We start from the raw sequence: 18,316 nt of genomic DNA on the forward strand, positions 1-18,316 counted from the left end.
AAAGTCCCATTATTATTTTTAAAAATGTGAATTTTACTAGGTAGTTCCTCATATTAAAGGTGCTTAAACATTTTAATAACCCCCACTACTGAAATTAAAAAAAGGATTGATCTGTTTTTACTCATTATGTACATAATCACTTTAGGTTTAATCATTTAATTCTGCCCATTGAATTACAAGGAAGATGAATGAAATGTCAAATAAGTGGTTATATTATGGAATTCGCTCCACTTGAGTATGTGAGAGGAATATAAGCAGTTTACATCAGGTATTTGGTGTAAAATCACTTGGATTTCTTTGTTTTGATTATGATGGCTTTAGCATGTGTGGAAAGGGTAAGGATAACAATTTCCAAGGGCTTACGTGTCAGATTTACAGAGGTATTTGAATGCCTAAAGCTGCAGATAAGCACCAATGATGATCTTTAAGAATCATGCTAGAGGTATGCATCTCATTGGCTTATTGACATCTCATTGACTTCATCTGACACCTAAATGCATCCATCTTTAGCAAGTTTAGAATTTATGCCCCACACATGTTTTATGCAGAAGAAACATTGAAAATTATGTCAAATATGGCCATGGGAGAACCTTGGTGTTATTGTTGTCCCTGCAAGAGAGCTCCAACATACAATAATCTGTTGAAGTTATAACCTGTCCCCATGGGTTGCTGACTACTTAGTTCATCTCCATGAACAAATAACTGTTCAGGGTTTCATTGTGCAAATAACTGAAAATCTTCAGTGGTCACTTCTTCTATATATATTTTTATATATTTTTTATATATATATATCAACTTAATAGTAGCGCATATTTAAATTTACTACTGACTTGGTTTTGGATACAAATCACACATTAATGAACTAACCAAAGTTTATATAGATCCATAAAAAGATTTTCATCAGAGATATGTTTCCTGTAGCCATTTCTTTTCAGATACATTAATGTCCAAGGTGGGAGTGGTTAACAGGATCAGTCAGGAAACTATTTTTATCAATACCTAGATTTGAAAGGCCTAAAGTGAGGCTAGGCTTCCCTAACAGAGGATTTCTTCTGTCAAGAATCTTTTCCTTTCATTTTTATTTGTCAGGTGATCTGCCAAAATCTGAATCTAGATTATTTGCTTCAAAATATAATTTGAAACATTTATGTTGGGTTTCACGGACATAATTGAATTCAGTCCTCACAGAGTGGCTGTTAGGCTTGTTAATCTTTGCTATAGCAAACCCCACCAGGACCTTTACTTGTTTCTTGAACTGTATTCATTTTCTAATTATTATGTACAATTTAACATTTCTGTTTATATAGGTTTCATCCAAAAGTCACAGTTCCTACATGAAGTTCATAGGCAGAGCTTTTTAAATAAAATAGTTTTGGTCACTAGCACAGAGGCTCACAAAAGAGAAAAAAGTCCCTCTGAAGATCACATTCATAATCACGTTCAACTCAGTATATACAATGATAAATACATTTGAAATTAAGCGTGCTTACCAGAAAAACATTGCAAAAAGAATGTTCTGTGTAATAAATCATAGAAAGATCTAGTTTGTTTATCAAACTTTTTTTTTTTACTTAGCTGAAATCGCTAGCTTTCTCACAAACATTGTGGGATCAGAATAGAAGCTCAGAAAACGTTCAAGTGACCTGTCAGAAGGTTTTGAAAATTGACTTGTAGCTCATGCAGCCATGTTAAAAGAGCAACTCCAGCTGAGTCCTTAACTTGGTGTAGTGAAGCTGGATCGTGGAAATGTTTAATCTATGTACGAGAAAATATGTAATGTTATTGATACTTGCTTAGCTGATGTGAAAGATTTTGAGCGCACTTACTGCAGCTTTTACACAGAGATTGTTAGAAAAATATTTTTAAAGTGTAATCACTGATGCAGCTCTGTACTTGAGATAGCAACCTGAGATTGCATCTCATAGTAAAAGGTGTTCTACAACAGCTTGAAACCAGTACTGTTCACTGTTCACGTGCCTAGCAACCGCCATGAAATGCAGTCAGTTCGTAAGCATGATGCACTACCTTTTAAATCTTGTTTGCACAGATTATCGGAACAGGGCTTTAATGAAATACTTGGAACTGATGTCTCTGGATGGAAATAGGGAAACTATTGAGTTGACAGATGGGGAAATCTATAAATACGATCAACAAAATTATGAAATGTTGAAAGACAGGGAGGAAAGGTCTACCATCACAACAAAATTAATTCTCAGGGGAGCCATATTAATACAAGCAATACCATCTGTACTATCAGTTATGCAGAAATGTCTGTGACCCATACTTTTGGTATGTTCTGTACCAACCAACACAGATGAATAAAATATAGACAGTTTTTCTATTCTGCTGCATTCATTCTTGAAGTTGAAGTTGCCTTTCTCTGCTTTGACAAGGAGGTAAGTGAAGATGGTGAATGGCGTAGCTGCTAGTGCCCTTTTAAATGTCTTAGCAAAAGCACAGTGTCAAACAGGAAGCAAACTGTACTGCAGTTTATCAGATATGTTAACACAAGAGGAACCAAAGCTGTGTTACGTGGAGGTAATGGAAGGAAGATGCGTGGCAGTAATGAAGAAATTTTGCTTCAGAGATTCTGGAAGAAACAGGCTTCTCAGTAGCCATTGCTATGTACACCATTAATGGTGATCTCATGTGAGAGTACTAAAAAAACAACAAAAAAAGCTGTTTTGCCATTCCTTAACAAGAGCTAATATCTGATGCAATTTAACAAGTGATCTGATATGTTCTATTGCTGTGCAATCAGCAGAAAATAGTTTTCTGGGAAATATTTAACATCAAGAACAAAAGAAGTTAGTTATTTTTAAAACAGAACAAAAGATGCGGTAAGAACATTCTACAAAGGAAATGGATGAAAATAGATTTAAAAAAAAAGAAAAAAAGAACCCACCGCCACTCTACCAGTCACTTTCCTAAAGAACAAAAAAAATAGAGAAATAAGGCAATGAAGTATCAAGCTAGCTCCTTTATCTTTGGAATCTGGAATTTGCTACTTCTTCATTGAAGCAGGGAAAAGTAACTTTCATGGAAAGCCTGTGTCTGTCTAGAAACATAAATTTACTTAGCCTGAAGGAAAAGGGTCAGCCTGACCCCGGTCATTGCTTAAAAAATGCTAAGGCAGAGCTTCCTTTCGCTAGAAGCACCACTGCAACAGCATAATTGAATCCACCTTGCAAGTGGATATAAATGGGGATGGTTGGCACTACTTTGGCTTTTAAGAAGTAATACATAATCCTGTAATGGAAAGTTTTGTTTCAGAGCAAATGCCCAAAGACAAAAAGGTCTGTGTGTTTTTCAAACGTTTTAACCGTCCTGTCTTACAATTCTCTTCTTGTAGCTTGTTGTGTGGCAGGGGTATCTCCCGTCCACATTATGCATGAGGAACCCATCCCATCTTTCTCAGAAGGGGTAGTGGCTGCATTCCTGGCTCCTTGATCAAAGAAAAATTGGCTGACTGTCTCTTCTCTGACTAGGCCAACAGGTCAGTCAGGAAAGCAGATAAATCTGCTGGCATTTGCATCTCTCAACAGTGTTGAAAGGAGGAGTGTTGAATAAGTGAATTCCTGCAAAACGAGAGTTAGCAGTTACTTTGGAACAGATAGAATGAAAGATCTTTTAAAATACATTCACAGACAGAGTTGAAACACCTTGAAGTAGATGGCAAAGACTAGACCTTTATGTAACTGTCCCAGAGAAATGTTTTAAGCACATCTTTGCAAAGTTGTCTTTGTTGCACATCATGCTTTAAACCAGCCTTCGGTCTCATGCTCTGAGGAACACTGATAGTGTGACAAACCTGACAGATCAAATGGTTGGGTCCACTTTTTAGAGGAATATTAAGATGTGCCCCTTTATCCAATTTTTGTGTTCTTTTTAAGTAAGGACAAGTCTTTTTGGGTATTTGAGCATGAAAGGTTGTTAGCCTGGGGTCTTAGCCAATAAATTAATGTTTCAGTGAAGGCAGTCAACCACCTGCACAAATTTAACCTTTTTAATTCTATTTATTGTCTGCAAATATAGCACCAGATTAGATGTTTCCTGGAGAGCCGAGTTTGGTGTGAGGTATTCATCACTTTGTTACAGCTTCTTTGAGATCACTGTGAAGTAGTCCCTTGTACTAAATGAATAGCTCTCTTATCATGACCTTTTAATAGCTTCATCATGAAGAGGTCTTTTATTTGCTACAAGAGTCTACTTCATGTTACCCCCGTCAAAGGAACTATAATATCATAAAACGGCCACAACAGAGACTAATACAGAAATATGGTACAATGAGAGAAAATTAGTGAAGGTAGGCCTAGTTGACTACAAGCAGCATCATGGCTTGCTAATGGGAAGTGCCGGAGTAGATAACTAGCTGTGAGCTCAATTGTTGGAAACTGCATATAGAGGTGATACTTTGCTCAGTTTTGTAACAAGGTAGTGGAATAGAAGAGGAACAATATAAGCCAGCTAGCAGGACCAGCAGCACCAAAGAAATCATAGAGATAAGGGAGATGAATAGGGCATGACCAAAAAGGAAGCTTAAAACTAAAGATGAAACTTAGCCATAATGATGCTTGTGGAACTTACTCCTATGGACAAGATTTTCTTTTCATGCTGTCTTAACATAGGTATAGTTTATTGAAGATACTGGAGTTCACACTCCAGTGCAGAACTGATGTAAGAAGGGGAGAAATCTAAATTGCAGTATTTAAATCATTTGAAGAGTTTAAACAGGATTTCTGGAGAATGGTTTGGAGGGATGGAGTCCTGGCCATATTGGCTGCCTGAGTCATAAAGGTTTGATTGCAGTACAAGAGCGTTTAACAACATGGATTTCAAAAGTAGTTGGGAAACCTGTTCACAGCTTAACCTACAGGCAGATAAATACTCGAAGTCAAGACAGATAAATACTCAGTCAAGACAGACAAACAGTCATTTTCTCACAAAAACTCTATAAAAGACTAAATAAGGAATTGAATACTATTGGGAAAAAAACAAAACAGTAGCATACAAAAAATTCCCTGGAGAGTCTAGCACCAAGAGATACCATTAAAGGTATCTTGGTATCACTCTGGGAAACTCCCAGAGAAGAGAAGATGACTTACCACATGTGAAACACCCACTGCATTCCTGCTTTTCCATGTGGCATATCCATGCTAAGCAATTAGTGGTGATGCTTAGCAAGGTACTGAAAAGCAGGAAGCTATAGAATCATAAATCATAGAATAGTTTGGGTTGGAAGAGACCTCTAAAGGTCATCTAGTCCAACCCCCCTGCCGTGGGCAGGGACATCTTCAACTAGATCAGGTGGCTCAGAGCCCCGTCCAACCTGACCTTGAAGGTTTCCAGGGATGGGGCATCCACCACCTCTCTGGGCAACCTGGGCCAGTGTTTCACCACCCTCAGCGTCCAAAATTTCTTCCTTCTATCTCGTCTAAATCTACCCCCCTTTAGTTTAAAGCCATTCCCCCTTGTCCTGTCGCAACAGGCCCTACTAAAGAGTTTGCCGCTATCTTTTTTAGCAAGCCCCCTTTAAGTACTGATAGGCTGCAAGAAGGTCTCCCTGAAGCCTTCTCTTCTCTAGGCTGAACAGCCCCAACTCTTCATAGCCTTTCTTCATCCCCCTGATCATTTTCATGACCTTCTTCTGGACCCGCTCCAACAAGTCTGTGTCTGTCTTATGCTGAGGGCTCCAGAGCTGGACACAGTACTCCAGGTGAAGTCTTATCAGAGCAGTTCATGTACTCAAGTACTGAACTGTCAGATTCCTGAGAAAAGCGTTTGCCTTTCTCACCCACGTCTTTCATCGTCCAAAAGAGGAAGGCTCTAAATGCCAGTCTGCTTTGCATAGATTTCCTTCATCAGTCCCAAGAGCCTGTTTTCCAGCCACCGTGCCCACACACTGCAGATCTGCTTACTGCTTTCCCTCCCTGCTGCCTGTTCTCTTTTGATCCGATTCTTTTCATTTTCAGCCCTTTAAAGGACTCAGTTCTGTTTTGTTCTGAACTTCTTCTGTCTTTTTATTATATCTCTTTTTTCCTATCCTGATATTTTTAGCCCTATCTTTTTGTCTTCCTTCTTCCATCTTGCATGCTTGCTGGTTTACCCATCTGCTTCCCCCAGCCCAGTTTTCCATTTTCCCTTTGCATCTCTTCAGACCCACAGGACATTTATCTCATTGCTTGTCCTTTCTCCAGCTCCACAGGGTCTTTTCATCTCCTCATATCATTTGTAAGCAAACAGCAGAGGAGCATCCGGTATCTGCTTTCTTTATGCTGCTGGAGTGAGTCAGATTGTCTGGAGAAGAAAAAGAGATATTAAGACTGTAGTCTTTACTTCAAAATTGTCCCATTGTATGCCTTGGTTTTCTTTTGTATCCTCATCATTTCAGGGCATCTTCAGTTCAATTTTGTACTCAGAACCTGGACATTTTATTTTATATGGAATGTCATTTTAGAGAATATTTTCTCAACAACTTTTTTTACCCATTTCTTTGCACGCAATGTTTCGCTTGAATCAGCTTATGCACATTTTTGTGAATATCACTACATGTAGAAGTCTGTCTCTTCAAAACAAGGTGGTATTTTTTCTGCGTTTGCCAATTCTGTCTTTAGCAATCTGTTTGAATAAATACAATATGTGAGGAATATATTACCTTGGAAAAACTGAGAAGAAAACCAAGTCTTGGCTTGATTCTTTCTTCTACAGTATCCCAAAGAGCAAGCGAAATTAAACCATCACAAAACACTCTAAGGAGACTTGATGCAGCTCTGCCTTCAGGAGTCAGTGATTTAAAACACATTTTTGTTTCAATTAAGAGTTTTCAATATGTGTGGAGATACTCAATCCAAGCTTCCCATAAAGGATGTCTCTCGTACGGGGTTCAGGTTATACTGGAAGGACCCTGTAAAAAGATCAGACTGTTAAAGTATCAGGCAGTATTAAAGTACTTAAATATGTATTTTTCTAAGGCAGATTTAGTATCCTCAGCTGCAATAACCAGAAGCAAGCACCCTCACCAGCCTCATATTTCTATGGAGATAAAGTTCTGGTTGTGTTGTCAGAATTGGTATCTTCCGTTTCCCCTTACGCTAGTCCAGATCAAAATACACATGCACATTTTGAAGCTGCTTGCAAATCAGTTCAGGAAAAGACAAGTTTCTATAAATCCTGAAATACTCGTAAAGTCAAAATTTTAATCATACTGAATACAAGTGTGAGCATACACTTGAGAATGATGTGCATGTACACGTGTATCAACATAAAAAATTGCATGTTATGCTTGAGGCTTGAGACTTACCAGCATCGCCGTCATGTAACAATGATTTCAGTGAAGTCATACCTGTTTTTTAATGCTGAAGGTGAATAAGCCAGAAAAAATTCATATAAATTTTTCTCAAAATTCATCTCATACAAGACTCAAGAAACATATTTTACGTGATAGTGTAACTAATAGAATTTCAAATGACAGTGATATAGGAGGCTTTCAGAAGGAGCATCTCATACGACTCAAGAAACATATTTTACGTGATAGTGTAACTAATAGAATTTCAAATGACAGTGATATAGGAGGCTTTCAGAAGTAGCAATGCAGAACATTCTTTTTTGAATAATTCACTCATCTGAAGTTATTATATATGCAAAAATGATTGAGTTGCATATCCAAATATAGGGTGGTCTATCTCAGCTCGTGATGTAGAAGAAGAAAAAGAAGTTTCTGCAGTTACTCTGAACTGTGGTTTGTATCACATTACTGTTGGTTAGATGAACTGACTAACTGTGAGTTAATTAACATTCTGCAGTTCATGTCTTTTTCTTGAGATAATTAATCTTATTGAAAAATTATATGTTGGACAGTTGAAGCTTTAGCAGATTTTCTAGAGGTGCTTTTTTGTTTAGGCTTCCTTGACAGCCTTTTTTCTTACAGATAAATTACATGTCTAGAAATGTCTCGCTTTTATATTTATTTTGGTTTGGCAGCATATAGTTGTTATGGCTGGCAATATTTCATACCCCAAAGTATGAATGCTAACCATAAATTATTACCAATGATATGCAGTGGTTCTTATCAGTCATGACAAGTAACTGATGTTGATTGAAACAAGTAAATATGATGCTTTGCAAAGTTATAACCTTGTCATTTAACTTCAGTGCTGCAAATGCATCAAGCTATCTTAGATTAACTCTTTGCAATTAGATACAGAGCTTTCATAAACAAGATAGTCCACCTATAAAGGCCAAAAATTATGCAAAAAAGTAGAGAGATTTAGACACCAATATTGGCAAAATTTACCTCTAGTTTTTTGCTTCCAGAATTGGGTAGAAACAATAGGATTCAAAGGTGTGTGGAAATTCATCATCTCATTATTATAGACTCTTTGGTTGTTTGTTTCTCAGGGTTTGCTCTGAAACCCATTGAAGAACACATTGGGAATCTCTGTTTGTATATGATACTATTTAAAATGAGAAGTGCCGTAAACTTTGTTTCAGATGTAGGAGGTCAGGCACAATGATCGTGGCAGTCCTTTCTAGCTGTATGAACTATGAATTAATGTATCGTTAACAGCAGTTTAAAATTAAGGTAAGCTGAAAAGATTTACTGGATTGTGCTGCAGATCCACAATTCATGAAGGAGTTAAATTCTGTGCCTCGCTCTACCCCAGATGTAATCCATATGAAATCGGTCATTAACTCGTGATAAAATTCTTGCTGGGATCAGGCAAGTAACAGCCAAACACTACACCTCCCAAGAACAAAAGGTACCACTTTACTGAAGCACGGTGTGAACCATTTGTGGAGTATATCCCTGAGTGAGTTGAGCTTTGGTATCAATACACAGTCTGAGGTTTCACTGTATTTGTTGCCATGGCATGAAATCAACAGAGTTCCAATCTTTAAACAAAATTATTTTCATAAATATGCAGAGTCAGTCCCTTATTGATATAGTGCGTGTTTTATTCAAACTCTTTATTTGTAGTATAAGTGTTATTCATGTGTCTGTGGCTCGGAAGTTGATGCTGCAGAGCTCTCTTCACTTTTTATGCACTCAAGCAGCCAATTACATGAAAACCCAAACATGACCATGCCATATTTAGTTGTTTTATCCTCTTCAGAAGCAGCTCCTATGCTGGAGAACACATGGAGTCACACTGGACAGGCAAATGGGGAACAGCTGAAGTGAATGATAATGGAGTTTTAAAGGGAGGTGGATTTCATCTAATAATGTTATTGATAACATTAACATTATTAATTTATTTAGCACATAAATTACAAAATGGATGGAGGATTCATCCAGCAGCTGTACTCTGCCTTTGGCAGTAGCCATGCTGCTGCTAATTTCAGCGTATTAACTCCACCACAGGTTTTACTAACAGGGGTGTCATACATCTTATGATTCAAAGGAAAGAAAAGAATATATCATTTTCATTGTTTTGTGAAAGTTCTGGTTCAGCACATGTCAGATACTGATTCCATTCTCTTTGCACTGCAGTCCTAGCAAAGTCACATGTCTTAAAGCTCATAAAAAGAAATAAGGAATAGAAGATTGTTATATGAATGTTGATCCATTTTTTTGGAGAACAAGAAGTTGCTGCTTGGAATCCTGATGCCATAAGGCAAAGACTTATGCCTTCCCACTGTAACTCATTTGCTTTCAGCCGACTACCACAAAGGATGACATCTGACCACAAATAATTTGGTGTTCTCCAAATGTGTAGTAGAATAAAGAGTTTGTATATTACATTAATCACCTGCTCAGTCTTTTCTTATTTTCATTGCTGGAAATCTGAATTACACCAATGTATACTGAGCAAAACTGAGAGTAAAATATTACTAGCTAGAGGAGAAATCATTTAGATAATAATTTGCATAATTTATATAGCTAATATATATAGACTTTATATAGCTAATATACAAAATTATACAAAGTCTATATATAATTTGTATAGGCTGTGATCTTGTATAGAGAGTGAATTTGAATATATAGTAACTCAACTTACTGAAAATACATATTACAATTATTTGTTTTGGCTGGCTTATTTCATGCTAGCTGAAAATTAAGTAACAAAAGTCAGATCTCTACCATACAACAGAATATGTTATAGAGCCATCCAGCCTCCTTTTAGTCTTAATTTGTATGTTGCCGCACCGTGTGTAGATACTAATTGTGGTCTGAAAATGCTGTGGCTGGATCAATGCAGCGTCATGCTTGAGAAGCCGTGCCAAAGCCCTGTATCACGAGCTCGTGCACAACTAGCTCAGCGTTGCACTACGCTGCACTCCCAGTTAACTGGGGTTAAATCATGTGGAGTTCGATGGGTTGTGTGCATCTGTGGGATAGACTTACCCAAAGTAGTCAACAGAGTTTCATATTGGCTGCTTTGTCACTTGCTATTGATGTGACTGTCACAAGCATAGTGTATTAATTTCAGTAATCCCTTCAAAAGGTCTCAGTAACCATCTTGTGCATCTATATTTCATTATGTTCCCCTCATATTCTCTCCACTCTTGTGTCTGGTACTTGCTTATTATTTGTAGTTCATGGCATGTTCTGCAGGCTCCATTTTTCTTCCAAGACACTTTTATCCCAAAAGCAAAAGAGGAAGCAATATATGTTTGCATTTCTTTGTCTAAATTGAATTTTTGAGTCTTTAGTGAAGGTTTATTGAAGGTTTGATCTTGGATATGTGAATGAGGTTCCATGTGTCATTGGGTGGCTGTACTTCCTTGCATCAATGACGGATGAATGATTGGTTAACTTTTATCTTGGCCTTGTAATCGCTTTACCATGGCAGTCTTTTGGTTCAGTTTTGAGCATAAGTAGATATTTCAGTAATTCTTCAAATGCTTAATTCAATTGTAGAAAAAAGGATAAAGGCAAAATCCTACTCCTGTTGCTGTTCTTCAGGCTGTGTACAACAGCCAGTAGTTCCTGTGTCTGGCACCCACCGAAGCAGTTTGAAAACATGCCGAACCATTTCACTAATGTATTACAAAAGGTCTTGAAAAGTGAGAAGGGCCATGGGTGAATGAAAAAGTGAGTGTCCTTGGCAAGATGTATTCCTATTTATTTCCCTGCTTCAGTGTGTCCTCTCCCTTGACTTCTTGATTCACATGCATTTTGTGAAATATATTGTAACACAGGTTATTAATTAGGAAGGATCATTTTTTGTTTTAGGTAGTCCTTTTTTTCAGATGGGCTCGGGAATGTTTGTTTCTCATTAACATTGTTGTTATAGATGTGATGGCCTGGAGAGAGAAATGAGACAAGATTTGTGGGAAGAGGCAATATCTTTTTTTAGACCAACTGATGTAGCTGGAAAAAATAGAAAAGCTTTCAGGCACACAAAACCTTTTCCAGGTTGGACTCTCTTAGCTTTGACTGCCTAATAACTGACTTGTGCCTGTGAAGCAATAAAAGGAATTTCTTGGTCTCTCTTTTTATGAATAATACTGTTTGGGAGGCATCCATATATTGCAGCAGTTAACACTTCCCACAGCTAAAGTTGATCATTCTGGTTTTAATTCTGATTAATTCCTTTAATTCTTAGAATAATAATGTAATCATTTTTCATTCAGACTAGTAGTCTCTTAAAAGACTAGATTTTGTTTTCCATGTGATCAGAAGTGTAAATTAACCCATAAAAGATCTGATACCTCACTGATGAATCATAGAGATCTGTATGGTTTTGAACCTTATGTGAGAAACTGCCTCTCTTTCCAAGTCAATGTATGTGTTTTGAGACAAGTGGGATGGGCATGATGGCATATTCTGCAATTTCAGTTATTTAATGATACTCCACTGCATTTTTTTTTAATTAATGGGAAGGGCATGGCTTTTAAATAGTCTCTTTGTTATTTATTAGGTACAATACAAATAAATAGATACCTACCATAGGAATATTGTGTGAGAGATATATACCCCATTTGGCTGGTAAACTTTGAGATAACTGAAAATATTACTGCAGATGCTAAAATTTTCAGTGTATTTCATATACTGTCACTTTTTATCGTTCTTGCTCAGACTGAGTGCTATTATGCCCTGTGAGAAGTCTTATTTGAACCTGAAAGGAGAATTTACGTTGACTAGCAGCACTGAGAACCACAGAGACAAGTTCAGACTATGGGTGTCTGCACGGGTAAAAAGGAAAATATAGGACAGTCTGTTCACTACCTTGCAAAAAGCTGTGCTAGCAAGGAGGCATTGTTATTGCTCTAAATAAATAACGTGAAAGAATATAATGGCTTTATAATATAGGAAATGGATAAAGGATGCATCAAGGTGTTTGGCATGCCTGAGCATTTTGCGATTATAGTGCTGCAAGGTTCTAATGTCATCAGCTCTTCTCCATTTCCCTGGAGCTGAGGGCCCTCATCATCCTGTAGAAATACTGCTAGTGAGGTTTTCTTGGCAGCTTTTTAGCATAAACAGTATTCTGCTGAGGGATGTTTTCCAAATTACCCAAGGACAGCAAACTGAATGTTTCCTGGGGTGTATTACAGAATTAGTGGAGGGTATTTGGCTAAGTGTGTATTGCACATTGTTTTCCTGCATCTTGCTGGGCTATGCATTGAGTGCCATGACAGTATTTCATTTTTAGAAACCTTAGAAAGACAAAGACATTCCTTGAAAGGTAGAAAATAAAGGACACACAAACCCCAGAACAATATGTCATCTAAAAGTTCAGATCGTGATTGATAAGTGTGGGGTTTTTTTATTGTTGGCTGTTAGCTGAATAATAGATTCTTATTTCAGTAAGTTTTGACTGGAGCAATTTGTCTTGAAGTACTTTTTTCACCTTTTTCTTTTAGGTCCTTTGTAATATAGTTCTGTAATTTTATTTTTTTCACACACAAATGCAGCTAACTTTTTCAACGTTCAGCAGCATCACATAAAAGCTTGTCTTCAGTTTATAAATTAATGAAAGACTGAATTCAGAAGAAATATATGGTATGCAACAGTAGTTACCTACTGCATTCTGTGACAAAACAAAAATTAAATCATTTATATTGAGGGGGAGGTATGCTGTCTTTCTGATCTAAAAAGCCATTTTCACAGTTCTTAAATGAACATCGTGGGGAACATTTTCCAGCTTATCACAACACAAACAGGCAAGTTATTTCCTTGTCAGAAAGGCCTGAACCCTAGCAAGCATACATGCTAGGGTATTACTCGTGGAGGTAAGGCTCCTCACAGTGTCCCACCTTAACATGCATAGTTACATTATTAAATTATACAAGGCCATTTTCCTTTATTCAATTTCCTCCTCTGATAGGACAGTGCAGAAATTACTGTAATGCATTTAATATATTAAAAGGCTTTGCTCTCCTACGTTGCTTCACTTCTTAGAGACCTTCCCTGTGTCTATATTCATTAATTGATTCTCCTTTTTGTACCTAGAAGATGAGTCTGTCTTCACTACAACCTTTCTCCCTTTTTCTCAGTTTCACACTACTTAAGTATGTCATTTTTTTGTCAGCTGGAGTAATTTACTGTCCATGTTTAAATATTAGCCTTAGTTTAGTCTTTTGATACCACCCCACTTAGAAGGCATGGAGTACAAGAAATGTTTGAACACATTTTGGAATAGAAATGATAGCACTTTGGATTTGAATGGTGAAGACGACGACCAGCCTTCACTGTTAATACACTGTGAGAGGGGACAATGCAGCCTGAGCTTTACCTGTGTGACCTCTCAGTCTGTATCTTTGCAAACTCCATCATAAATTACCAGATTTTTTTCTGATTAGTGCACATCCCACAAAACAAGAGTTGCAGGGCAGAATCCCCCAAGCCTACATATGTCTCTTCCAGAGCGGACATGGTTTGTGGCAATGTGGAAGGTTTGATCCTGGTATTTTGAGAGTCCCTGATATTCCCTATGGTTATCTTCAGGCTTGGTGCCCTCAGCTGGGCTCCTCTTGTGTGATGCCAGATGTGGTACATTACGGATCAGGAGACTTGTGGTCCCAGGCACTGACATGACTCTGTGCAAGCTAAAGCTTTACCAAAATAGTGGAGATCCTAAAAAAGATCTCCGCAGGTAAGCCTTTATACAAAACTGCGAGAGCTTCCTAGGAATGTGACACTTACTATATAAGCCAGACTTGAAAAAAAAAAGATTCTTCACGTCTTCTTTTTTTTGTTTAATTTCAATAATGATGGTGTTTCAGTATGTGGCTATTGCAAGCAGGATGAATTAGGAAACTTCCTACCTGTAATTTATTCATGGTGTTCCTATTAAGAAATAAAACTAATATGAGTAATTTGAGAAAAATGTCAGTATCCTGTCTGAAAGTGACTTCATTGTAATGTTGGTCTCTTCTGGTTATGGAGCTCTTTCAAAGGTATTAATACTTTTAACACAAAGATATTAATACTTCTACATGAACATTTAGATAGAAATTTTACCACAAGGCAAGAGGAGAGTTTCCACATGAAATATGAAGTGTTCTTCTTGTTGTTATAGCATATTTTCTGTTAAAGCTGTCAAAATGACTTATTAGTTTAGCATTTCTTGTTGAAATATATTCTGTCTAATAATTTACTTTTTAAATATTTCTATTCTAAATACTTATCAGCCCTCCACACATTTTCTGTGATATACTTTCCCCTTTTCCTGGAAGGGCGAGAGACACATTCCGTTCCCTGTAACTGGCTGTATGAGACTGTCCCCTTTAACTGCTGCTGAGAAGTGCCCCTGTGGGTAGCCTCTGGCAAAGTATACCCTGTGCAGAAACCACCATGATTTAACTGTTTCTGTCCCTTTGATCTGCTATCTTTACCTCTAGCAATGTAAGAGGTATAAAAGAAAGCAGGAGCTTTGAAGCCAACCGTTTGTCTCGTTGTCTTACCAGCAGTACTAGAATAACTCGATAGACCCTCAATTGTGTTATTACCAAGTTAATTTTTCACAGAAACCCCACTGAACTTTAAACATTATGGTATGTAAGCAAGTAGTCTACTTCTACTATATATATAACTAGATGTATATTTATATATAGTATATAGACATGGTAATAGATATGTTTATGATAGCTATTTAGAGAAAATCAATCAAATTACTTAGAATATTCTTCTTGGTGTCTTTGTACCTCCTACAGCAATCATAATTTTATTATAATTTGTCTCTATTTCTGTCACACTTAGAACTTCCCAGAAGAGGCTGATACCTTGCATGACCAACCACTTTATCATAAGCTGTAATACAAAAAACCCTGAACAGTTTGGGGCATACTTATTAATATATGTGTGATTCTTCTCACTGAAGCAACACTTTCGATGTTAATCATCATAGACTTGGAAAATGGAGGTGATTCTTGTCTAAAAGGGAGATTTTATAGAAGGGAAATTCAGCTGTTGCACAAAGTACAGTTACTAATTTTACAGACCTTTGTCGGCTTCTTGCAGCGTCAGCCAGCAAGGTTTTAGGACATGCTAAATTCTTGGTGTGTGTTGACATGGAACTAATAATGGAAACGGAGTCAGTGGAAGGATGTTTCAGATGGTTGTTACTGAATGACCTCCAGACAAAATAACAATCTCTGAAACCCCTCTCGTGTGCGATAGAGGCAAATTCCGATGGCTCTGTTCATGTGTGATCCTCCTTTGTCTCTTCTCTTTGGAGGACATATGGAAAGACTCCTGGTGCAGATAATGTAAACTAAAGAGTTCCCAACACATATCTCTATATCAAGGTTTCGGCTTTACAGCTGTATCTCTTTCCATCTAACTGGAACTAGCCTGACACTGTCCAGAAATAAGTCCTTCATGTGCCAAGCAGAGATACCGTAACTCTGTAGACGTGAAGCTACAGTAAGCCTAGTGGATGTCACCCTATGTTTCTTTCTGACAGTAGTTTACATTTAAAAGAAGAGTTTCTCTTAGTACAGTAATAATTAGTCACAAATATATTTTATATTCCAAGACCATGAAGTAATTTAAATTCATAATAAAACTAATTAATACTATGGAGTTACGCTATTTTCATAATGTGAGACATAGAGGTAAAGAAATGAGCTAGGTTAAAACCAATCACCCGAGCCTGGAAGGCAGGAAAATTTCTGTTACTCACTATATCTATATGTATAGAAACTAATGTTTGACTTTAGAGAAAATGTGTAATAGTTTGCTTTGATTTTACCCCTTCGTTGTGGTGGTACATCACATTATATGCTGTAGCATGCTGTTCCCCACCATGGATCTTCTGGGTCCACATATATCAGGCCTTGATATTTTGCACTTAAATGACAATCCTGTGGATTTCAGGCAACTTCAACAAAATTTTCAACAAAGACAGCAGCGTAAGACTGTACATTAGGTTTGCTTTTCTCTCCCATCCAGAGAATCCTGGGGGTTCTGAAACCAGAAGTCACTGGTTAACTTCCTGATGAATTAGGAAGGTTTACTGACAAATAGCTCTTTGTTTTACCCAAAATGTTGCATACAAAAAATCTCAGATAAAACAAACTTTCCCTGAATTTCAAAGAAAGGCGGTCAAAATCAGACTGAAACACGTTAAGGAAAGCCATACCAAACAGTGCTTACGGGGGCTCTCAGTTTTTCTATGCTGTTCTGTGAGCAGTAGCCCAGAAGGTCCTTCAGGCTGTACATAGCAGGTGGTCAGAAAAATATCATGTGACCCTGTATCTGTCTGCATTTCAAGTAAAATATCTGTGATGCCTGTACAATCATTTTTACCATAACTTGATGAAGAAATACAGGAAAAAGTGATTTATTTTCCTAATGTATGTTCTTGGGGTTTTTTGTTTGGTTTTGTTTCGGTTTTTTAAATCCTTTTGTTAAACAGGAACGCAGATTTTTCTGATTGGGACCTTTTCTGTGCAGTTGTTGTACAGGTTAAGTGTCTGGTTAAATTAATAGATGAGTATGTGTGTCCTTCATACAGCATTCAAACCCTGGTTCAACTCTATTGGTTATAATTAATACGGTAAAATCTTTCTTTCAGTAATATAGATGTCGGTGTTTACAGGGATTGAAAGACTGTGACTATCATAATGGTAGTCTGTATTTAATCCAGTATTTGTTTTTGTAATTCTTATGCTTTCTTTTTTTGTGACAGGTTTTTCATTATTCTTACACCGCTTCATACGTGATTTATAACATACACACAAGGTAGGTCACATTGTTTTTCAATATGATGTCATTGTCAGTGGTTCTATACATAAGGTGATGCCAGTGTGTTCAAGTAAAAATGTTTACGTTTTTTCAAGGGAAGTTTGGGAGTTAAACCCTCCAGAAGTAGAGGATTCAGTTTTACAGTATGCAGCCTGGGGCGTCCAAGGACAGCAACTGGTAAGCACAGTCATTAAAAATGCTATGGTTTAATAATGTATTTACTCCAGGCAGACTGAAGTAAAAAAAAAATTAAAAGCCTTAAGATAAGTTTTGTTATGTATTTCTGCATGGTGCTAGTATAGTCCTGTTATAGCTTTTAGGGGCTCTATTTAGTTAGTTAGTTAGTTATATTAAAAACATGTAAACATGTTTTTCCAGTCTAATCCCAATAAGCAAATTGTACAATTGTTGAAAGAATCACATCTTTAGTTGTACAATTATTGAAAGAATCACATCTTCATCTAAATATGCACTCAAGTAATTTTCAGAATAACCATCTTTATGGCTACTACTATGAGATAAGGAAAGTTGAAGGAGAAGAGAAGTTTTCAAGTGCAAGATCAATGAAAACTGTGGGCAAAAGCAAAAGCTTAACATACAAAAGTGGATGTGATGGATTCAGTGAAAAGTGGTGTTTTCATTTCAGTATGAAAATTACTGCCAAGGTCAGTTGTGCTGCACTGAATTCATAATAATAAACCCAGAAATGCTATGTTTCATATCTTGTTTTTTACCAAAGGTTTTGCAATTTTTTATGAGCATAAATCATCCATGATCATCATGACCAATCTCAATATGAGAAGAAAAAAATTGTGGTTTTAGAACAGCCGTGACTTTAAACTGACCTGTGTTGGTAGTTGAAGGCAAGAGAAAGACTTCTAAAAGCTTCAACTCTCTGACTACGAAATTCAGATAATCCTTGTTACAATGTTCTAATAATCTCTTTAATGCCTGCAGGCATGATCCCGAAGCCTCTTTGCATGTCTGACTTGTTCATGCAGAGAGGCTGTAAGTTGAATGTCTAGAGAACATATCCCATTGCTTATATCGTTCATCAAGATGGTGGGAATGTAAAAAACGTTTCTGGTTAGAATGTATTGCATTAAGCAAGTGGAGGCAGGAAGGAAAAAGCAATTGGAACATGCTTGGTATATTTTAATAATTAAGCACATTAATTTG

At 37.0% G+C, this 18,316-nt stretch overlaps 1 protein-coding gene across 1 annotated transcript in view; it reads left to right on the plus strand.

Annotated features, from left to right (window-relative positions):
* DPP10 (dipeptidyl peptidase like 10) overlaps positions 1 to 18,316 on the plus strand; it is a 259,024-nt gene that overhangs the window by 155,397 nt on the left and 85,311 nt on the right. Inside the window, exons 5-6 of the mRNA XM_009290973.2 lie at positions 17,082 to 17,134; positions 17,233 to 17,314. Coding sequence (XP_009289248.1) covers positions 17,082 to 17,134; positions 17,233 to 17,314 — 135 coding nt within the window. The remainder of the gene's footprint in view (positions 1 to 17,081; positions 17,135 to 17,232; positions 17,315 to 18,316) is intronic.

This window comes from Aptenodytes forsteri, unplaced genomic scaffold (genome assembly GCF_000699145.1).
Source record: "Aptenodytes forsteri isolate BGI_AS27 unplaced genomic scaffold, ASM69914v1 Scaffold29, whole genome shotgun sequence".
Classification (NCBI taxonomy): domain Eukaryota; kingdom Metazoa; phylum Chordata; class Aves; order Sphenisciformes; family Spheniscidae; genus Aptenodytes; species Aptenodytes forsteri.